This window comes from Dipodomys merriami, unplaced genomic scaffold, assembly GCF_024711535.1.
Source record: "Dipodomys merriami isolate MVZ:Mamm:240054 unplaced genomic scaffold, mDipMer1.0.p SCAF_13, whole genome shotgun sequence".
Taxonomy (NCBI): domain Eukaryota; kingdom Metazoa; phylum Chordata; class Mammalia; order Rodentia; family Heteromyidae; genus Dipodomys; species Dipodomys merriami.
In genome coordinates, this window is record NW_027202604.1 from 1,430,629 (window position 1) to 1,454,338 (window position 23,710).

At 39.7% G+C, this 23,710-nt stretch overlaps 1 protein-coding gene across 18 annotated transcripts in view; it reads left to right on the forward strand.

Moving 5' to 3' along the window:
• Erc2 (ELKS/RAB6-interacting/CAST family member 2) overlaps positions 1–23,710 on the forward strand; it is a 1,008,017-nt gene that overhangs the window by 191,981 nt on the left and 792,326 nt on the right. For all 18 annotated transcript variants that reach the window (XR_011371144.1, XR_011371143.1, XR_011371142.1 and 15 more), the window contains one exon: positions 308–724. Coding sequence is in view for 15 of the 18 variants with exons in the window: in XM_070018479.1 (XP_069874580.1) it covers positions 308–724 (417 nt within the window). In the remaining 3 variants the exon portion in view is untranslated. The remainder of the gene's footprint in view (positions 1–307; positions 725–23,710) is intronic.

A 23,710-nucleotide genomic window follows, 5' to 3' on the forward strand; every position in this document is an offset into this window, starting at 1 on the left:
TTTCCCTTCCTAATTTAAAACTCAGTAGACATATCTTTTCCCTTGTGATTGACACTAATAAACTGTATATGTGTATGTGTACATTTCTCTTCTCCTAAGACATTCAGATAACATCACTGAATTAATTTCCCCCTTTTCATGTGCTGTCCCATGCTTCTGAAATCACCCTGGAAGACTTCATGGCTGGCCCCCTGGACCTCATGATTAACATTCCATCTTCATGATGTGGTAACAGCAGACAGCACTTGGCACTTACATTGACAATCTCCCTTTTTTCCCCTTTCCCGCTCCCTCTTTCTCATTGTAGCACCTGCAACTGACAATCCAGGCCCTTCAAGATGAGCTGCGAACGCAGAGAGATCTCAACCACCTCCTGCAGCAAGAAAGCGGTAACCGTGGGGCAGAGCACTTTACCATTGAGCTGACTGAGGAGAACTTCCGGAGGCTCCAAGCTGAACATGACAGGCAGGCCAAGGAGTTGTTCCTTCTGCGGAAGACACTGGAGGAAATGGAGCTGAGGATTGAAACGCAGAAACAGACCCTCAATGCCCGAGATGAGTCCATTAAAAAGCTCCTTGAAATGTTACAGAGTAAAGGTTTGCCATCCAAAAGCCTTGAGGATGACAATGAACGCACCCGCCGCATGGCAGAGGCCGAGTCTCAAGTCAGCCACTTGGAAGTGATCTTAGACCAGAAAGAGAAGGAAAACATCCATCTCAGAGAGGTAAGAGCATTCAGTGAATTGCCCATAAACCTTATTTTAGGAAGTGTGTTATCGAGCTATTTTCACAGGTTGGAAGATCTCATACATCTGCTTGAGAGTACAGGTATGTTCCATTGTTACTCAACACATATTGAGGATTCCAAGCATGTATAGTATATGGCAACTCCAAGGTGGTTTACAGTTGCTTTCCACATGTGACTATGGTTAGGGGGAATTTAATTACAGCTCTGCTTAAGTTTAGTTCTTTATCAAGCATTGTCTAAGGAGGAAAACAAATAGGTGCTTAGCAACACAATGAACTGAAGTATATGTACATTAATCTACCTGAATTTATAGAGTAAAACATATGGCTGGTGGCTCTGGGAAGAAGGGTAAAATGTCCAGACCAATTTTGAACATTTAGGCTTAAGATAATCTTTGTCTGCATTTATATTTGTCTAGGACAGACTGTTGCAGGTTTTCTGAGTTTGTGTTTTGCCTGTAGTGAATTATATCATTTGGAGTCCCCCAGAGGCTACCTCTCTGGCCTGCCACCACCACTGAATGTTGGAATGCTCAGGTATCTGAGAATATGTGGCTTGTTAAAGCTTAGGAAAAATGTGAGTTACATCCAGGGTTTGAAATGGTTATAGCAATTCTTTGCTATTGTGGTAGATATGGATCTTAAAGGTGTCATAGTCAAGCATGGTGGAGCATACCTGGAATCCCAGACTTAGAAGGCTGAGGGCAGGAAGATAACAGGTTTGAGGTCAGCCTGGGTTACACAGTGGGTCCTAGGCAAGTCTTAGCTACATAATGAGGCCCAGCTTTAGAAAAATGAAATCAGATAGGAAAACTTTTAGGGGTGACATATATCACCCAGAAAATCACAAGCTATAAAATGGTATTGAATGTATTGTACTCAAAGTATTTATAGCACTAAATAAGAATTATAGAGTAGACTACATTTCTTAGCATTGAATACCTATTCAGACAGGCAGCCCTTCTTGCAAGTCACTTGTTTGATGGTTCAAAAAACCTGACTTTCATGATGAGATTGTAAAATGCAGATGCTCCTAGGAAATGTTTATTTTATTTGCTTAGGACATTTGCTTAAACTTTTGGATCTTCACACCTAATGCTCTCTATTCTTTTTAATTTTTTGAATTTAAATATTATTGTAAAGGTGATGTACAGAGGGGTTATAGTTATGTAAGTAAGATAATAAGTACATTTCTTTTTGACTCGTGTTACCCTCTCTCTTATTTTCTCCCACTTTCCCCCACTCCTTGCCTCCCTCCCAAGTTGTAAAGTTCATTTCCATCATAGTGTCTTGTGAGTATCATTGTAGAATTGGTTCATCCTTTATCCCACCCATCCTGTGATTCCCCTTCACTTTCCTAAACCAATTAAATTTATTTTTTTATTATTAGTAAGTTTTTTATTGTGAAAATATGGTACAGAGGGGTTACAATTGCACGAGCAAGGTAATGAGAGTACATTTTTTTTAATCAAGCAGCATTGTTGCCTCCTTTGTTTTTCCCTTACCATCCCTGCCCTTCCATCTCCACAACCACACTCCCCTCCTAAGTTGTAAAGTTCAATTTTCGACATAGCATCTTGTCTATTTCATTGCTGCAATGGGTCCACCTGTATCCCTATTTAAACCATTTTTTTTTCTTCCACTCCCAAAATTATACCAACATCAAATACAGTGAAAACAGAGGTTATACTATGGGGGAGGGACATACAAAGTAACAAAAAAATTACCTTATAAATATGTTAGAAACAATAGTAACAAGAAAGAAAAACCACTTGAGTCCTTATCTTGGGGTTCATTTTACCTAACATCAACTTATCTGAACTTTTCAATTAAATTTAAATACAATACAGAGTATACAGAAAAACAACAACAACAATGACACCAGGGAATAAACTGAAGGAGAAAAAAGAAAGAAAAAAAGAAATAACTGCCAACAGTAAAATAAAAAACCTCTTGTTTCCATTTCTTGGAGTTCATTTTGATAAACTCATTTCATATGGTCATATCCATATGGCTAGATATGCCCACAGTACTGCCCACACCCTAATGTTCTCTACTTTTATTCTCCCTTGCTTGGTTTTAATGTGACCTTAGCCACATGCTAGGGAAAGCCATACAGCTTAGTTTCATATTGAGATGCTTAAAGAGGTGTTGGGTTGGGTCTTCCCATCTGTATTCTAGCATGTGGTGGGCAGACTTCTAAGATGGTCTCCAAAGATTCCTACCACAGAATCCATACCCTTGGCTGATTTCCATTCCTTGACTGCAGGCTAATCTTAGAGACTTGTATTTAAATGGTAGAACATGGCAAAGATAGTGAGATGTCAAAGTTATTGATACTATGCCTTTTTCCCCCCCTCTGCTGTATTTGTGGTAAGCAGAGTCTATTCATTTTCTAGCTCTTCTGGCTCCCTAACAGGCAATGACAGCTAGTGTTGCAGCCCTGCATCAGGCAACACTTGCTGGTGTGGCAGCTGGGTAGCAGGCAATGCTAGTGTTACAGTTATGTAGCAGATAACACCTGCTAGTGTTGCAGCTTCACTGCTGGCTGCTGCCACAGTCACCTTCTCAGGTTTTTGTCTCTCATGCTGGAAGAATGGAATCCACGGACAAAGAAAGGTGAGTGTGAAGAACTTTATTCAGGCAAGAAGGGTCCTTGTCAAAGGCTGTTGCTCCTCAGCCTGCAAGTGGCTGAGTTCAAAGATTTCTATACCTTAAGTTGTCCTCTGATTGGTCATACCCCATGTAAATGAGGCATAGGACAACTAACCAATCAGAAAAGACTTGCTGAGTCACTATGGACCTGCAGCTGTCCTTTTCAGTTAGGTCTGTCTTGAGCTTTTCTACCTCTAAGGTTTTTGGGAACTAGAAGGGCCAGAAATACTACATTCTATTTTCTGTGGCTGGGATTTTGTGACAATTTTGCATTTTTGCTGTCAGGTCTGTCCTTACCAGGTTAGCAGTGTATTCCATTTTCCAGGGGCCCTGGGCCCTAACTAATCTATTGAACTAAATAACAACTAATTTTACCTTTTTGTTACTTCCATGATTATGTTTCATGAGACTGCTTTCATCTTACTAGCAGATTGATGCCTTCTTAGTTTGCATGTTTTAATGAAGCAAGCTGCTATGTGGAGAAGCCCATGTAGTAAGGAAATGAGGGTAGCCACCAGCCAACATCCAATGAAGAATGGAGATATTCAGGCTAACAGCCACAAAACACTGAAAACTTCCATCAGCCACCTAGTGAATCCTTCCCTACACAAGCCTTCGGATGCAATGACAGGCTCTGGGCTGACGTACCTTGATTGCAGCCTTATGAAAGACCATGAAGCAGAGGACCCTGCTAAGCTGTGTCTGGATTTCTGACCTACAGAAACTGTGAGATAATTGGTGTGTGTTGTTATAAGCGGCTTAATTTCTGAGGAACTTGTTATAGAGCAATATAATAGAGCAGAAACTCCCCTGCCTCACTGCAAAGACCTCCCATCTGATTTATAGAAGAGGAACAATAATTACTGGAAGTTATTATTCTATGTAGATTGTGAATTTTGAAATTCACATGTGTTATCTTAAAACTGTGGTCTTAAAACTATAGTTGGAAAAAGCAGCTACTTTATTTTTGATATCCAGCAAGGGTGCTGAATGTTCAAGATGGCTGAGAAGCTTGAGAAACTTCTGAGTACAGCATCGTCTCTTATTCCTCACCCTTTTTTGGTTTTTAGATTCTTTCCCTTGATTCTCTAGTGTGGCTGCTTTCATTTATATGAATCCAGATATACGTTAACATGCAGAAAATGAAATCAATACTTACAACTTCTTTGAGCATCAAGCAAAAGCCACTGGATAGCCCTTTTCTTGGCTGATCAGGAAGGGAGAATATGGGGAATAGATCTCTACAAAAATTTAATATTAAACTTGAATTTAACAAATAAAACATAGAGACTTGAAAGAATCCTTCCCAAGAGAACATTGTAAGAAGACAACTTGTGAGAGTCCTTTGTTGATTTTCTAGGACTTTTGTGAGCCTATTATTGTATCACTGATAGCCTAAAGTTGGTCATATTTGGAATATTTGTCCCAATGGATATTGGCAAATACTACTCCTGATCCTCACCTCTCTCATCTTGATCTATATAAAGCCTATTTACTAGCATATTGTTGAACAAATGTCATGAAATGTTTTACTAGTACTATTAGCAAGAAAAGGCACTGCAGAATTAAAGGTTAAAGATTTTATAGTTATGAGTATGTAACTTCTCAGTTGTTAAAGTTTTTAGAAGCATTTATATGGATTTTTAAAAAGTGTGTCAGACACTATGAAGAGTATTTTTAGGAGTATTTTATATTGCATTCTCAAAGCCATTAATTAATCATCACTGGGTGAATTCTTATAGAAGCTCTATTGATACATATAGCAAAGATAAACACTAGTTTGGCTTAAAGGTATTCTATGGGATGAAATCAATTTGTAGTTAAGTAGAGAAGTATCATGAATAAAAAAAGAAAGAAACAGTTGTAACCTGATAGAGGCTAATATCATATTGTGTAGTCAGGGAAGGTCATATTGAGGGGAGTCAGGCTGAGCCGAGTGCTGAAGAGCAGGTGGGTAAGTTTGTCAGAAGTCTATTCTACTCAGATGGAAAAGGCTCATGCCTAAGAGGTAGGTGCTATTATTTGGCCATCTTACCTGGTGGGAACTGAGGAACAAATGAAATCAAGAATCTTTTCTTGCTGGTGGCTCATACTTGTAATCCTAGCTTCTCAGGAGGCTGAGATCGGAGGATCATGGTTCCAAGCCAGTCAGTGCAGGAAAATCTGTGAGACTCTTCTTCAATTAACTACTCCAAAAGCCAGAAATGGAGCTGTAGCTCAAGTGGTATAGTGCATACCTGTAGTTCAACCCCAGGAAGGATATAAAACAAAAACAAAAACAAGAAAAAAAGAGAACCTTTTCCAGCCTAGCACCAGTGGCACACACTTGTTTTGTGTGTGGAGGCTGAGGAGGCTGAGACCTGGAAGACCCTAGTTTGAATCCAGCAGAGAAGTCTGCAAGACTCTATCTCCAGTTAACCAGCAAAATGCTGGTAGAGGGTAGCGTGCTAGCCATGAGTAAGAAAGCTGAGGGAATATGAAGACCTTGAGTTTCAGCACCAATAATGACCCCAAAATATAAAATAACCTTGTTACACAATAAATAGTATTTGAATCAGTCTTGCTCCAGGGTCTCAGCTCTTAAGCTATTTCAAGCTTAAGCCATCTCAAGCTTTCTTGTTCATGGTTTGCAGTCTACCACTTGGGCCATGCATACAGTCCAACATCTTGCTAGATAATTTTATCCCTTTTCTAGAAGAAACTTTCTTAGAATGTGCTGGGCAGAATAGCCATTTTGTAAGTATATTGATATGTGTTGAGAGAAAAAAGGACTGTTAGGGTTAAATGAACTTGGGGAAATACTGAATTTCAGGCATTTACTGTAGGATTCCTCACTGTGTAGCATCCAGATGGACATCTGTTAGATCCAGGATTGGGTAAGGCAGTGTTTCTCAAATATATTTGACTTATATTTTCTTGTGGTAGTGTTCTTTGTAAGATAATTTTGAAAAGTGCTATACTAAGGAAAAAAATGTGCTTTTAATTCGTGACCTACAAAATGTGAAATAATATACAATTACTGTTTCCCATTGCCAAAACCTGAGTAAATTTTTTTTTGTTGTTGTTAGTTGTGGGGCCTGAACTCTGGGCCTGGGCGCTGTCCCTCAGCTCTTCAGCTCAAGGCTAACCCTCTACCACTTGAGCCAAAGCACCACTTCTGGCTTTTTCTTCTTAATGTGGTGCTGAGGAATTGAACCCAGGGCCTCATGCATGCTAGGCAAGCACTCTGCCACTGAGCCACCTTCCCAGCCCCTGAGTAATGTTTATTGTGCTATTTCTATATTTTCACTGGGTTTTAGAATGTACTAAATAATTAAATATTTTGAGTAGAAAAATGTGTCTGATTATTGCTATTAAACTAGTAATAATAACTCAGCTTGAATATAGAAGCTGCCTGACCTCTGTTCACTTAAAAATGAATCTAAAACAGCTTTTAAAATGTACTTGAGGTTTGAAGTTTAGTGTCTTCCTGATTTCTTTTTCATTGTGCACTGTTTGACTAGGCTGGGCCTGGCTGGTATAAGGCTGGGGAATGGAGTGCTAGTGGTTTTGTGATTCATTCTCAGGCAGGGGTGTTGAACCTTGCATAAACTCCATCTCCTGGCTTTCTTCAGTTCATTCTTTTAAGAGACTTGGAACTGGCAGGAATTGCATATGAATAGGGTGGGTTGCTTTAGTGTATTCTTAACTATCTGTGGTCTGGAGAAGGCTAAAGGTGAAACTACTTTTGTATCTGGCAGGGAACAACAATAACAAAAAGATGGCAATCTCAACTTGCTTGGAAGGTATAAATCATTGCCTATTGAGCTAACTTGAACCCAAGGATTGGCTGACACTCATGTTCCTTACTAGTGTAGTCTGAAACAGTGTGATATAAATTGATTTGATAAGTCAAGGCTTGATGTAATAAGGGTTTACTTTGTTCTTTAGCTTTTCATACAAAGAACACATTATTTTCCCTTCCTACTCTATTCCCCTCAAATTGTAAAGTTCATTTCCAACATAGTGTCTAGTGAGTATCATTGTTGTTTTATTTCATCCTTTGTCCTGCTGTTTTTGTCCTGCTGTTTTTGTGATCCCTTTTCCATTCCACAGATCAGATAAACATACAGGACAAAAGGTACAGAAAATCAAAACAAAAAAATTAGAAATAACTGCAAAGAGAACATAATAAAAACCCGTTTCCAATTCTTGGAGTTCAGTTTGATATTCTTCATTATATACAGCCATATGCACCTACTGATTGGGTTGTTGTGATCCTCTGCTAAGACTATCATAGACATATTCTAGTTATTACCAATGAGGGAAACCATGCAACCTACATTTCTTTCTTTGGGTCTGGCTTGTTACACTTAATATAATTTTTGCCAGGTCTTTCCATTTTCTTACAAATGGGGCAGTATCATTCTTTCTGATGGAAGCATAGAACTCCATTGTGTATATATACCACATTTTCTTGATCCATTCATCTACTGAGGGGCATATGGGTTGGTTCCATATTTTAGCTATGGTAAATAATACTGCAATAAACATGGTTGTGTTGGTAGCTTTAGTATGCCTTGTTTGTAGTCATTTGGATAAATGCCCAGGAGTGGGATTGCTGGATCATAGGGTAGATCTATGTTTAGTGTTTTGAGGAAACTCAAACTATGCTTTCCATAGTGGTTGAACAAGTTTACACTCCCGCCAAAAGTGTAGTAGCATTCCCTTTTGGTCATATCCCTGGCATCATCTGTTATTTATAGATTTCTTGATAATGGCCATTCTAACTGGGGTGAGATGGAATTTCAATGTTGTTTTGAGTTGCCATCTTTTATAAAATCTTTCTCTTTAACAAACTTGCCTTTTGTTCTGTTGATTGTGCCACAATTTTGTAGAAGTAGGCATTTCTGATTCTAACTCTATAAACTAATTGTATTCCTTCTCTACTAACAAAGCTTAGCACAGAAAATATTCCCAAATACACAAACAACATTTTATACAAAGGATCTTCTATAAGGATCATTTCCTATCCATATGAAAGAACTGACCAATTGCTTCCTATCAGTTTTTTTTTTAACCTGATCAATATACTACATCATTATTTACAGGCCTTATCCATTGAATTAGATGTTCAATAGGTATTTTAAAGAGTGATAAAATGGTTTAATAATATCTAGAGAATTGTACTGTGGCTTATTTAGTTACTATTGGGAAAGTTCTTATACATTGTACAAGCTCCATTTTTTTTTTTTTAAAGTCTTCCTTATCAGTGCTTCATTTCTGGATTGGAGCTGGAGATTTGAAGATAATGTGTTAAACATTGTTGAGCACATGTTAAACATGATATTGTGAAAATATCCATGCCTATTTTATGTTTAGAGATTCACCAATGGCTCTTGCCTGTAATTCTAGCTACTTAGGTGGCTGAGATCTGAGGATTACTGTTCCAAGCCATCCTGGGCAGGAAAGTTTGTGAGACTCATATTAAATTAACCAGCAAAAAAGCTGAGCAAATAATCTCAGGAACAGTCACAAATTCAAGCCACAAGGCAGGAATGCATGTGCACATGTACACACATACATATACACGCACACCAACTCATGGTTACTAAAGCTTAATCTTTTCCAGGTGCTACACTAAGAAATTATTTTTTGCTTTCACCTCATTGTATAGATAAGAAAACAAATACAAAGTGCTAAGTTGTCCCCTATCACATAGCATGTTTTGTAGCTGGGATTGGAACCCATGCAGTCTGGCTCTATAGAGTTTGTACTTGTCACTGTCACTGTTACTCTTTATTGTGGTAGTTAACAAAGAGGACATCAAGTGACATTTAAGTTACAGGCAGCACAAAGGCAAGAAGCTGACAATGGACTTGATCCATATCATAGCTGGTCTCCAAAGACAGGAAGAATTTCAGAACACAAAGGAAGTGAGAGAAGAGATGTATGACACAAGCTACAGAAGTGGGTACTATGGTGGGTTTTGGAACTTCTGAATTAGAATAGTTGAAACTGCCTTTCAAAAGGGGAAATAAATAAAGCTGAACAGATGCCTTAGGGTTAGGTTAATGAGAGCTCATGAATGCCAGATACGGAATTGGCTTTTATTCCCTAGGCTCTGTGGAGTTTTTGAGGATACTTGCTTTGGAGAGTGGAATGATTGGATGGGAAGAGACTAAACAAAGCAGAGAAGTTAGATCCTGAGGTGTGGTTCAGATGACCAAGGGTCTAAATCTGGATGGTGGCTTGGCAGTTGGAGACACAGGTCATTTCCACTTGCATCTAGGACCTGAACAAATCAGTTCAGGGAGCTTGAAGAGGAAGAGGTAGCCACTGTAAGTATATGGGCAATGACAGGTCAGTAGAGACAAATAGGAGTTATCAGCAGGAGGAACTGGAAGTGAGAAAAGACTTTGCATGTGTTGAGTTTGTTGATATCCTGAAGCCAATATTGTTCATTGGAGATGAGGAAATGATAGTGAAGAGCCTGTAGTCAGCTCTTGTGCTGTGGGGATATTAATATGTTTTACAAACTGTGGGATTAGAAGAGGAGACAAGTTTGGTTATATCAAGTTTGGCGATATGCTAGTTTTAAAGTGTGAGCAGTAATACCGTAAACGTAGAGGAGGTGTGGTGGTTTATTTTCTTTTTCTTTTTTTTTTTCTTTTTTTGGTGGTTTATTTTCGTGGATGCATCTGGAACCCTTGAAAAAAGTTGAGGTTCAAAAATACTAAGCTTTATTGACCTGTGTCATTTACTAAGGACACACAAAGATTTCCTGTGCTAATCACATTTCAGGAATGCCATCATATCCTCCCAGTGGTAGTCTGAAGTAGGTGTTGTTTTCCTACCTCTAACAGGAAGGGGTTAAAGCCTAGAGAGGTCATCTGACTGATCCAGGTTCTCAGAACACATAGTAATGGATCTGGGATTCAAATCTAGGCTTGTTTTGTCTTGGATACCTTTTCCTAACCACCTCTTGAGACTGTCAGGGATTTCAGTCTGATGCAGAGTAGAATACAGACAAGGCTTCTGTTATTCTGAGTTCTTTTTCAGAGTCATTTCCTTTGTTTAATGAAAGAAGGGGAAATGTAAAAGGCTGTCGCTTTTTTTTTTTTTTTCTCTTACCATATCTTATCAGCTCCTGTTGAATCAGAGACCATAACACATCTGTACTCACTGAGCAGTGGAAAGGGTAAACAGGGCTTGTAGAGAAAGCAGCCACAGGGCCAGGTCTCTCTAGTCCATGGTCAGGTTCTAAGAATGAAAGTGCCTGGCCTTACATACATTCTTAGGAGAATAGATCAGTTTTTAGTTTCCTAAACAAAGAATAAGCACAAATAGGTGGTCCCAATTGGACCTATTGCATTTGATCTGTTCCAAGTGACCTTTTCTTTGCAGTATTATATTTACTTTATGATTCCCATACTGCCAAAAAGAAGTGCTTTGCTTGCTTCCCAAGCCAGCTTTACTTTTTATGTAGTTTTCATTGGATATTTCAGATTTCTTTTTGTGTCAATCAGCTGAAATTTGGTAAAGAAAAATCAACTTTCCTACCCACTCTGGTTTGGACACGAAAGAGCTACTTTGTGTTTTTAGCTCCCCATATAGACTGAAAGGTCTCTTTAGTGTTTTGGATGATGTGAAGCCAATGGAACTGCTACTGGATGATTTCTAGGAGTCATTAGGTTATTTTAGCTGTGACTTTTATAAGAATGACGTATGCCTTCCTCACTAAAGAGAAAATACAAGCATATATTGCAGTTTGTAGAAAAAAGAGAAGCAAAGGTGAGTTGAGATTTTTAAGCAAAACATTATATAAGACTTAACTCTCATTTAGATCAAGCTGGTAAATATAGCTTATGGAGTAAGTGTGTAAATGTGGCTTGCTGCCTGTTTGTTTGTTTTTTTCTTCTCCTGGCCTAGAAGCTAAGAATGGTTTTTACTTTTTAAAATGGTTTGAAATGATATGTATTATACTCTCTATTTTGCCTCTTGGTCCACAAAGCTTAAAATATTTACAACCCAACCCTTAAGAAAAAGTATGGGTCTGAGTTAGCAAATAGTTTTTGAATCAAGACAATTGGTAAAAAGCTTGTCCTCGGTTAGTTACATGCAGTTTATCAGACCTTAGTTCTTTCTTGTGTAATTATATCGCCCAAAGGAGACATACTTGTTTTAATTATTAGATCTGTGATCTTAGTACATTGAATACTGCCAAATATCACAAAATTCTGAAACACTTTAGGATTGATGGATTTTTGGAAATAAAAGGGACTGTATGTGAGGTACCCTCCTATTTACAAAATAATTGAGAAATGGGGAATGGTATTAACATTCCTTTCACTCAGTACTGGGACCCAAGCACTCTACTTTTTGTGCCATGTACTGAGTCCTCTTTTGAAGATAGGATCATGTGTTTTTGGAAATGATCCTCCTGCCATCATCTCCTGAGTAGGTGAGATTACAGTTGGGTGCCACCCATTCCCTGCCTGAACTAGGGGCTCTTAATGAAAAACATAAGCTTCTCCTCTTCCTTTTTTTTTTTTTCTCAAAAGTATGTGTGTTTGCTAATACTTTTTAGGGTTACACAGTGCTGTAGCTGCTTTGAAGGAACTGGTTTAGAAACAAAGGTCACATCATAAAACACACAGTGGTTGTTAATATGCTGCAGTGTTAATGTACTAGGTTTTCCTGTGGAAAGTGCTCATCAGGTAGGGCCAGGTGCTAGTCAGGATGGCAGGTCCCTCAGCACTCTCTGCACTGCTAATCTGCTTCTGTGCTCTTTGAGCATTTTGGAGAATACCCTGCTTTTTGCTGGGATTTTACTTTGTTGATGGAGCCCAGAGTGGTTTAATCTCAGTGTCATTGATTTTTGGGGCAAAATAATTCTTTATTTCAAGGGCCGTTCTTAGCATTGTAGGGTTTTTAACAGCATTCCAGGCCTCTGTTTATTAGATTCAAGTGACACCTGGACCTTTCCCCAAATTGTAATAATGACAATAACAAAAATATCTCTAGACATTGCAAAATACCCTGAGGGCCAAAGCCAGTTTGTGGACAGCTGCTGCAGAGGGAGTGATACGTCCTTTTGGTAGCTAGCCTGGGAACCTGGCAAGTGTAGACATTCCCAGCTCCACCTGCTTGAAACTTCCCTTCCTGAGGAAGAGCAACTCAGATCATCACACCACATGTGAACCACAGAGGATCCAACTATGAAACAGGTGTGTTGAGGGCACATGGGGTTAGGGTTTGAGCTTGGAAAGATATCTAAATGGTATATGTGTGAGAGAGAGTGGAAATGGGAGAAATAGAGGGAGAGAGAGATAGAGAGATTAGTTGATTGAAACTAACTCCAAACACCCTCCTCCTCACCCTTCTACTCTCTCAGAAAATGTAGATCTGGGAATGAGGCTAGTTTTGGAAAAGAAATCGTGGGAAAGGGTGGGAATGGTGTTTTGATCTGAGATATTATAAGGGAAGGTTGAGACTTTGTGAAAATAAAAGTTATTTGATTCTCAGGAGTATTTATGGAGGCAATAATTTTGCATCTATGAAGACACATAAAACTCACTTTCTGACTACTGGACTCTTTGTATTAATTGGCAGTTTTATTTGTTTGTTGTCCCTGTTTTCCTTTAAATGGCCGTTGAGTCTCCTTTTCTGCTTTTTAAAATAAACACTTCTCTACATAAACTGCTCCCTACCCCCCAACACCATCAAACCTCGGAATGATTTTGGAGTGTAGTGGTTTTATCATGTGGAAATGTAGTACAGATGTTCAGAATTACCTTTTCTTTTCCTTCTTTAAAGCATCATGACCACACATGCATGCTTTAAGTACTATTAAGTATTTTTATTATTGCTATTAAAACTCTTGCTTCAGACAGAGGCCTACTACATCTCAAAGCAAATTCTAAAATAGCAGCAAGTACTTATGCATATCACATTGAAGTATGAACTCATGGATGGCTATTTATGCAATTACAACCTTTACTTTTTGACCCACTTGACCAAGCCCACTAGTTTTAGTCTCCTTTCCTCATTCTAAGTGGTACACGATTTTGTTCACACTCCTCACTTCTATTTTTTCTATGTTTAAGTTTTTCTCTTTCCCTGTATGAATTCAGTCTGATCATTTAATGAAGCTAGATGGGAAGATTTGGACTCCCAGCATGAACTAGTTAGTGCATAATTTTAACAGTTACTAATGGAGCAGAGCTGTCTTTTTACAGAGAATCTCACTGATTGGTGGCAGAGTTTCTGTGTTCTTTGAGTGTCTCTCAGTCAGGCTGGTAGTTATTTGCCAAGGAAATGCTTTATCAATACTTGACATATCTCCCACCTTGTCAAGAGAGTAGCTGCCACTCTAGCTTAATTTCCTTTAGTTTTCTTTTTTCTTTCTTTCTTACTTTTTTTTTTTTTTTGGTAGGTTGTGGGGCTGGAACTCTGGGCTTGGGCGCTGTCCCTCAGCTCTTCAGGTCAAGGCAAGCACTCTACCACTTGAGCCACAGCACCACTTCCAGTTTTCTTGTGGTTAATTGGAGATAAAAGTTTCAAGGACTTTCCTGCCTAGGCTGGCTTTGAACCGCGATCCTCAGATCTCAGCTCCTGAATAGCTAGGATTACAGGTGTGAGCCGGGTTCCTTTAGTTTTCTTAGTGTTGCTTTCTTTTTATACTTCTTAGTGAGCCATCTTTAAACATATCTCTATAAAAAGTTGCAGTACTTGGGCTGGGAAGGTGGCTCAGTGGTAGAGTGCTTGCCTTGCATGCATGAGGCCCTGGGTTCGATTCCTCAGCACCACATAAGCAGAAAAAGTTGGAAGTGGCACTGTGGTTCAAGTGGTAGAGTGCTAGCCTGGAGCTGAAGAATTGAGGGACAGTGTCCAGGACTACAGTTCAGGCCCCATGACCGACCAAAAAAAAAAAAAAGTTGCAGTACCTATCCTCTACCAAACTCTTGATTTAATTGCTTGAACCTCACACCTGTGTTCACTTTCAAGCATCCTGGAACTTAATTCCTTGTTTTTTCATCTGCATCCAAATAGGAATCCAAATGGAGGGGCCTTTATCATTCTGGCAGGGTCCTCAAAAAAGATATAGAATCTGTGTTTATTATAGACAGCAGCAGTGACTTTTTTTTTAAAATTTTAATTTGATTGTCAAGGTGATCTGCAGAGGGGTTATAGTTATATAAGTAAGGTAGTGTGTACATTTCTTGTTGAACTTGTTACCCCCTCCCTCATTTTCTTCCTCTTTTGCTCCCCTTCATCCCCTTCCCAAGTTGTACATAGTGCCTTGTGAATATTGCTGTACAGCAATGACTCTTACTGTAGGTATTCTACTACACCTTCCTGCCAGTGATCTCTGTTGCAATATTTTTATGATACATGTCAAAGCTTAGATGATTTTAAAAACTTAAGCTTTAATTGTTTCAAAAATCATAGTACTGCACAAGGCCTGGTTTCTTGCCAGTTGCACATTGGAAACCTGAGACACTGTAAAAATCTTGCCCACCCAAATCTCAGCAGCTTAGTATGCCTTTTAAGCAACACTTACAGGTAGAGTGACACGGGGAGTTTAATGGGAACTAGAGGGTCATGTGCAGAGTGGCCACATCTGGCACATTATGACAGAGGACTTGAAACATTTTTGAAACTCATTATCTTTGCCCAGTTTTCTATGCTGTGCTTATGCTCTTTGCTTTCCACCCTACAGTCATTTCCTCTTATATAGAGGACTGAAGGAAAATTGTCCATGGGGACTATAATTCCTAGACTCCAGCAGCCTTCAGAGGAATATTGTGGCACTGTGCATCTAAGAATCACTGGGCCTATGGTGGAGAGACAGGAAGGCTAATGGAATCGTATCTTGAATGTCTTGGTAAATGGTGTTCATCACATAAATGATCATCATAGTCTCTACCATTGCTATATTGGTACAGGTATGGGGCTCAGTGCTGTACCTGGTACTCTTTAGAACAACTATGTGAAGTGTGGATGTGGACTTTGCTCAATCACAGCAGTGAAATAACATGCCCAAGACCTCACAGGGAACTTGATCTCAGGAGTGAGAACTGGGGTACCATGTGCTATTCAGTAGAAAGTCAAAATAATGTCTAGTAATTTCTTCCATTTCAGTTCTTCTCTTCCTGGTTTGTTTTCTTTGAAACTCTTTTCCTATTGAAACTTCTCATCTGGTTTCTATTATGACTTTATTTAAAATCTTACTCTTTCTCTTAGCTATTTATTTCTCTTATTTTAACCAATGCGGGTGTTTTGATCTGCATGGCTGTTCTACACTTTTGTAAGAGATTTGAGAATGTTAGGGAAATTTACAGGACACTTTCAACCTACTAGAATTCTATTCAGCAGTGTTATCTGCCTTCTATAAAACCTTTGCACCCAGTTTGCGAGTTTTCTCTTTGGTCTAGGAGTTTTCTCTTTGGTCCCATGCAAGGCCCTTTGCCTAGGACTTGACTCAACAAACATCATTTGTGTTTCCATGAGAAAAGTGAAGAATAAGCCAGAGTTGCCTTCATATCAGTTGGCCTCTTTGTAAAGCAAGACACTTCTTCCCTTTCAAATCACTGAGTTCAAGAGTAAATATTGCTGGTGACATTTTATTGGTGGTATATTGGGGTATAGATGTTCTGAGCTATGAAAACTTAAGGGTGATCTCTGATATCCTGTTTTACCTTATAATTGAATGTTAAAAAGATGATCATATTGTGTAATAAATATCTGAATCACAGTGGTTCATACATTAATTTGAATGTAACACATGTTAAATACATGTAAAGCTTGCTCACCAAGTGTTGGTTTACTATTATTTTAATATACATACATTGCTCTCCTCTAGAGACTGTACATCCACTGAAAGAAGTAATCACATCTTATTCATTTGTAATAGCAGCATGTTGCACACTATTCTTTATTATTACTGTTAATCCCTATTTGTCTCCTACCAAGAATACAAATCATGAACAGAGGTACATATTGACTATCATATAATAAGCACCATAGTATTTTCTATATATAGCAAACTGGATAAGGAGAGCACAAAATTTTTTTTGGATGACAAATTCTTATGATTTAGCATTAGTATCTCTAATAGAGTGATGTTTCATTTGTTTTATATAAACAGTGCTTATAATAGCTACACTTTGCGTTGGGATTTTACCTAATTGCCAGCCAGTCATTATAAAATTTAATCCTAGTTAGGAGGTCCCCCCTTTTAACAAGTGAGGATTATTGAGGCAAGGAGAAGTTGTAATTTGGTTGGCCTAACATATTACAGTACTGTTAGAATTTGAAAATAATTTTTTTACAACCCCTCTGCTCATAGTATACATCACAATCATAACAATGTTAACGATAGTACTCTTGGATCTAACCCTTTGCTTTGAGTTGTTCTACTGTTTGAACTCAGGACCTTGTGCTTGCAAAGTAAACATTCTTCCACTTGAGTCATGCTCCTAACCCAAATCTAACTCTCCCTTTGTACTTAGTATAGTTCACCCTTCATGCTGCTATCTGAATCATCTTAGAAAAATACTTTTCTGTCCCTTTAGTTGCTTTCATTGCTTTGAGAACAAGCTAAAGACCTTTGACAAAGGGCTCGGTAGAACCCTGCCTACTTTTCTGATTTTATCTCCTGTTTCTCTCTCTTGTCTCTCACTGAGTGAAAACTCTTGTTTGGCTGAACAGTCAGTCAGCCTCTGGGCTCTATGTCTGTGTTTGTATGGCTTCTCTACTGATCCAGGCTTGCTTCCTCTTTTATCTTTTCCTGACCAATCCTTGTTTCTCCTACAGTAGTCTTTGCAGATTTACCTTCACCTGTATTGTCTTCTGTCCTAGCTGGATTGTGGTTCCTGACTATGCATACATTGTTCATAGCAGTTATTAAATTAGCCTTTACTACTACTCTGTGGAATATTCTCAAGGTCTAGCACTGCCCTAGGAATGTGATAAGAACCCTGTAAATGATTGTGGAATGATTCTGAAGTGATGTTCTTTAGTGGAAGGTTAAAAACTGCTTTTTTAAAAAATTAGTCGTGGGGCTTTAACTCAGGGCCTGGACCCTATCTGTGAGCTTGTTTGCTCAAGGCTAGCACTCTAGCACTTTGAGCTACAGTGCTACTTCCAGTTTTTGAGTGGTTTATTGGAGATAAGAGTCTCATGGACTTTCTTGCCTGAGCTGGCTTTGAACCACGATCCTCATACCTCAACCTCCTGAGTAGCTAGAATTTCAGGTGTGAACCACCAGCATCTGGCTTAAAACTGATTTTTAAGGGGGTATAGTACTATAGTTTGGACTCAGAGCCTTGCTTTTACTTAGCTTGCTGGCTTTGTTGGTGCTCTACCACATGGGTCATGCCTCTGTCTCTGCTTTTTGTTGGTTATGAAGTCTAATGGTCTTTTCTGCTCTTGTTGGCTTTGAACTCCACTCAGCCAGGTCTGATCTCAGCCTCCTGAGTAGTTAGGGTTACAGGTGTGAGACTGGTACCTGTTCTCAAACTACTTTTAGACTTAGAGAGCAACTTCAAGAATAATGCAGAGAGTTTCTGTATATCCTTTTCCCAGTATTCCCTAATATTAACATTGTAAGTAACAAGTATAACTTTGACACCTAGAAAATTACCATTTTTGCTTTATATAATAAAATACCATTAACTACAATGAGTACCAGTCTCTTATGGTTTGCATCAGTTTCTTAACTATCCCTTATCTTTCATGATGTTGGCATCCTTGAAGAAATACATGCATTATTTGACTCTTCCAATATCTTCTCATAATTAGAATAAAGCCCTACATGATTTGTATGAACTCAGAAGAAATGGCTCATTTGCTTCTCAGTACATTAGGTCAAGGAGTTCATGGTGATTCTGTTTTTGATTATTGGCATTCACACCACTGAGCTCTTCCTTGGAATTTTGGCCTGCTAAATTGAGTGTCGTCACAACATGGCTAGCACAGATCTGTCTCAGTGTTCTGGCATGGTTTTAAACTCTCAATATTTAGCAACTCATCAGTTTAATCCTCACAGAAGCCCTAATGAAATGAACCTGTTAATCTCCTCTTACTAGTTGAGGAAATGGAATCGTAGTGCCCAGAAACTCACAGGGAGGTTCTGGATGGTCACAAGGTCTCTATTCCTAGCCATCAGAGAGAGGGGAGGGGGAAAGAGAGAGAGAGAGAGAGAGAGAGAGAGAGAGAGAGAGAGAGAGAGAGAGAGAGAGAGAGAGAGAGAGAGAGAGAGAGAGAGAGAGAGAGAGAGAGAGAGAGAGAGAGAGAGAGAGAGAGAGAGAGAGAGAGAGAGAGAGAGAGAGAGAGACGAGAGAAGAGAGAGAGAGAGAGAGAGAGAGAGAGAGAGAGAGAGAGAGAGAGAGAGAGAGAGAGAGAGAGAGAGAGAGACAGACAGACAGACAGACAGACAGACAGACAGACAGACACAGACACAGACACAGACACAGAATGAATGAGAATGAGTGTAGACTTGGGCTGGGTGGGGTTAGTTCAGCTGTCTTTTAAGTCCAGGGCTCCTCAGAGGAGTATAACAATCCATACCTTCTCCACAGCTGGATTCCATGCTGGTCCTTTGAATCCTGTACCCACCAATTAGGAATTCGTTTTGAAAGTTAGATGACTGTTTCTAAGGTTGAATTAAGGTGATGACAGTGGAACATAGAAGGGAATTGAAGAGGATTCCTTGAAATAGGAACCACAGCTAAAAATGTAAGGAATGAGTAGGGCTGAAGTATCAGAGAAAAACTGTGTTTAGGACACAGGGGGGAGAAGGAAAACAATGAAAAAACACTGAGATGGAAATCTTTATAGAGGAAGGAAAAGCAGAAAGCTGAATTTCTGAAGACAAGAGAATTCATTCATGTCTTTGGAAACTGGAATTCATTTACATGAGTTTGGACACTGGGTGAAGGCTGGCTGTAGACTGTGGCAATATCCCAGCATAATATGGATGGTGGGTAGCAATAGCTAATGCAGAATAATAAAAGATGGCTTCATGTGATCCTTACCCCCCAGGAAAGTTTGAGATGTCTGAACAGGAAATTAGAAAATTGTATCTAGAAATAATCTTATCTTTTGCCTTTCAATGTGACCTCCATTGCTAAGAAACAAAGACTTTAGAGAAAACTCTGGCAGTTTCTGAAACTCTTGCTTGTAATCAGTGATTTGATTTTCTTCAGTACAATGAAGTATACTTGTGAGGAAATTAAACTTCATCATATTCTAGCCATGGGTTGTGTGATGTTAACCTTTCTGCCTGGATTTATTTAGTTTTTGAAATACGAGGGGTTGCTTTTCACCTCAGTACAACTTTATAAAACAGTTTAGGAAAGTTTAAATGACTTGGGACCTTCGGAGCAGGATTTTTCATCTAAAGTACTGTTAGCATTCTGGGATGGATGCTTCTTTGTTAGTTACTAGTGCTATCCTGCACACTGTAGGATGCTTAGCAATATCCTTAACCTTTGCTGCTGAGAGATGCTGGTAGCACTATTCCTACTCCAAGTTGTGTTGATCAAAAATATCTCCAGGCTGCGTGCCAGTAGCTCACACCTGTAATCATAGCTACTCAGGAGGTTGAGATCTGAGGATCAGGAAAAGCAGCCTGGGCAGGAAAGTCCCTGAGACTCCTATCTCCAATAAACAACCAGAAAACCGGAAGTGGCGCGGTGGCTCAAGTGGTAGAGTGCTAGCCTTGAGCTGAAGAGCTGAGGGACAGCGCCCAGACCCAGAGTTCAAGCTCAGCTTCTGGCCCCTAGGTGCATTGTTGCAGGATCTGCAGGAGAACAATGAATCCAGGAAGGTTTGAGATATGTTGACCTAAAGATCCATTCAGGGCAACTGAGGTAGCAGAAGAGCAAGAGCTTCAGAGCCTGACAGGACTTGCTATTAATAGTGGTATGACATTGCACAAGTTAGTAAAGCTTTCTGAGATCCTGGTTCCTTCGCTACAAAATGGGACTGGAAAAAATCTCTGTCATAAGAATTAAATGAGTAAATAGACCTGAAGGGTGAGGGGGACACCCTGTTTTTATTAGAATTTTAGTTGGGCTGGTTTCCTTCCCTGCCTTTATAAACCTATTTTCCTTGGCTGCTGCCTTCACTGTTATTTGTAGTGATGGTAAAAGAGGGTGCAAAAACCATATGTCTGAGTTAGTGCTCTACCAGTAGAGTAGGCCATAAAGAATCTGCTTGTTTACAGATTTTTATTTTTGAATGATCTACTTTCTTTAAGCTGTGGCTCTTGTGGTCTGGCTCTCTCATTGCTTGGGAAACTGATTCTGGAAAGCTCATTACCCTGAACTTTGTGAACTCTTAATGGTCTCATTTAAAGGTGGGAAAGGTAGAGTAGATGGCAGCTAAATGTAAAGCTATTTAGGGAAGAAGTAGCTCATAGGATAAACTTGATTCCTATGCTGTAGCAACTAGATTTTCAAAGTGGTATTATTTTTGTGACCATTAGTATAATTCTTGGTTGTCCAAGGCCAGGATAAATTGACTGTTTTGGAACTCCATATTTTTCCCTTTTTCCCTTTCTTTTACCATGTCATTGTCTTAATCTGGCATGTGTTTTAAAATCTTCTGATTTGTTAAGATTAGCCATTCTCATGGTTTTTGGATCCATCTAATTTGACATGGATATTCAGGCAATATTTATTAAAAAATAATATGTAATATAGGTGTATCCATGAAGTCAGATACTTATAAAAACGTATTAAACCTGATTTGTTGGGACAATTTTTATGCGAATTACAAGTACAATCCTGTGATGTTTGTCCAGTAACTGACTACATATATGATGGGGATCCAGATCCAGTAAGATTATAATGAAGGTGAAAAATTCGTGTTGCCTAGTGATGTCATAGTTGCCAAATGTTTATATATACAAATATTATTGTGTCTCAGTTGCTTCTAGTGTTCAGTACAGTAACATGCTGTACAAGTTAGTAACCTAGGGGCAATAGACTCTTTCATATAACCTAGCTGTGTGCTATGCTATATCACCAAGGTCTTTGCCAGTATGCTTTTTTCTGTTTACTTAGTAATGAAATACTTTGCCTAACAATGTATTTCTGAGAACATATTCTTCCTCTTCACTGTAGATAGCTTATCTAAAGTCCCATACTGCTGAAATGTGAAGGACCATTGTATATAGAGCCATTGTCTATGGTTGTACAGGACTTACATTAAAACTGAAAATTTCCTGCACAATCTAGATGGAGTTGGTCCCTCTATGCTTGCATGTCCTGGTAGAGACTAGGTAAGGATAAAGTGAGAACCCCTGGCTTGCTTCATACCCCTTAGTCTTGGTCCTTGTATTCTGGACTGTTTGAACGGGAGTACAGTTTTTGGATTAATTTTTTCAGAAGGTAAAATAATAGTGAGAAGGAAGTACAGCTTGCTCTTAGGCTATTTTTAGCCGTGGTCTTCCTCAAGAGTCTCTCTAGAAGAAGGGAAAGGAAATTACAAATCATAGATAACATAGATAAGTAGACTGCAATTTTGGTGGAAAATGGTGGCAGCTCAGATTGGGCCACAGTAGTTACATTTCAGCCAGGATATGTCTTGGCCTTGGCTAACTTGAAGGATTTTAATTATTTGGGGATATTTATCCTTCATAGGACCTCATCCTGAATGGGAGCTGTTCTCCCTCCTTAATAGGATTTTAGAAAGTAGAATTTAATGTTTAGCAATGATTTACTTACCTGAACTACAAAGCATAGTAAGAAACATGGTGGTTTTGAAATTGACAGGTACTGTTTTGAAGTGTCTGGTCCTGTGGGAAGAAGAGTCCTTCAGTTTTGATCGGCTCATGCTAGTGATCTGACAGAAGGCCTTGGCAGTTAGTTCCTTCTGTGTAAAACTTAAAATAATTTTTCCTTTTTTTTATTTTAGAGATGCTCACTCCCTCTTTTCCCCTCTTTGTCTTCCCCTCTCCCTTTGCCTCTCTCCCCTGCTCCCCCCCCACCAAGTACCCATTTCCTGGTGTTGATTTTGTTGGGCCTTGACCTAGTCTTTCTACAAGATTATACTAATAGGCTCTCCATAGAGTCTTTTTTCTTTTTTCTTTTTTGGTCAGTTTTGGGGCTTGAACTTGGAGCCTGGGCACTGTCCTTGAGCCTCTTTGAGCTCAAGGCTAGAGCTCTACACTGGAGCCACAGTGCCACTTCTAGCTTTTTTTTTTGAGTAGTTAATTGGAGATGAGTCTCATGGGGAGTTTTCTGCCTGGACTGGCTTCAATCTGGGATCCTCAGGTCTCAGCCTCCTGAGTAGCTAAGATTACAGGTGTGAGTCACTGGTACCCAGCTCATAGTCTTTTATACTTCAGTTATGGTTGCGCTTTTAAGCTTAGGCCTCACAGAGAACTCCAAAGGGGCAAAGAGGGAGAGTGGGGTGTTTGAGGGAAGGGCATTCCTGTTGGGGTGTCACACACGTGGCCTGGAGCACTATGGCAACACTTAGGGATGAGGTGGGCTGCTGCTGCAGGGGGCTGTGTGGGCAGTCATCTCAAAACTGCAATAGGGTCAGGAGTGGATTTTCGTAACTCAACAAGCAGAGCAAAATGGTGACCCACAGAAGGCCCTTCCTTCTGCCTCTGGCCTGTGCTCATTTAAAGGAAGGGTCCTCATGGATATGACTGGGGGAGGGCCAGGGGATGAGAGTGTCTTGTAACTATAAGATGGGCCAAATCAAACAAGCCATGGCCTTTTGAGGGAAGAGAAGGGGAAAGGCCACACAAGTCACACAGGGAGCCAGGCTATTTGGGACAATCAGGGACATGGTGACTGTTGCAGCCATACCCCAAGGGCTGCCTGGGACCTCTGCAAGCTGGAAGGGGAGGAAGGACAGTGTCCTAGGGACCCAGGGTGGGAGGTGGGGCCCCACCCAGCACATCTGGACTTTGGCCTTCTCCAGAAGAATGTGCTTCTGTGACTGGAAGCCCCCCAGTGGGTGGTTATTTAGAAGACAGTTACATTAAGGCACACTTACTCCCTGCCAGCCCTGCACTATGTGTGTGTGTGTGTGTGTGTGTGTGTGTGTGTGTGTGTAAAACTTCATGAGTAAAAAAAAAAAACCAAAAAACAAAACCTTCATGAGGAGACTCCATTCTGCAGTCTGTGCTCTGTTAGGCAGCACCTTGCTCTATCCCAATCTGCCTGCAACCTTCAAAACCTTAGACCAGGCCTCCCTTCTGCTCCCAACATGCTGGTGACCTAGCCTGCACTCCCATGCTGACCTGTAAGACTACTGCCACAGGGCCATCACCACCACCTCCCACAACTCTCCCTGCCACA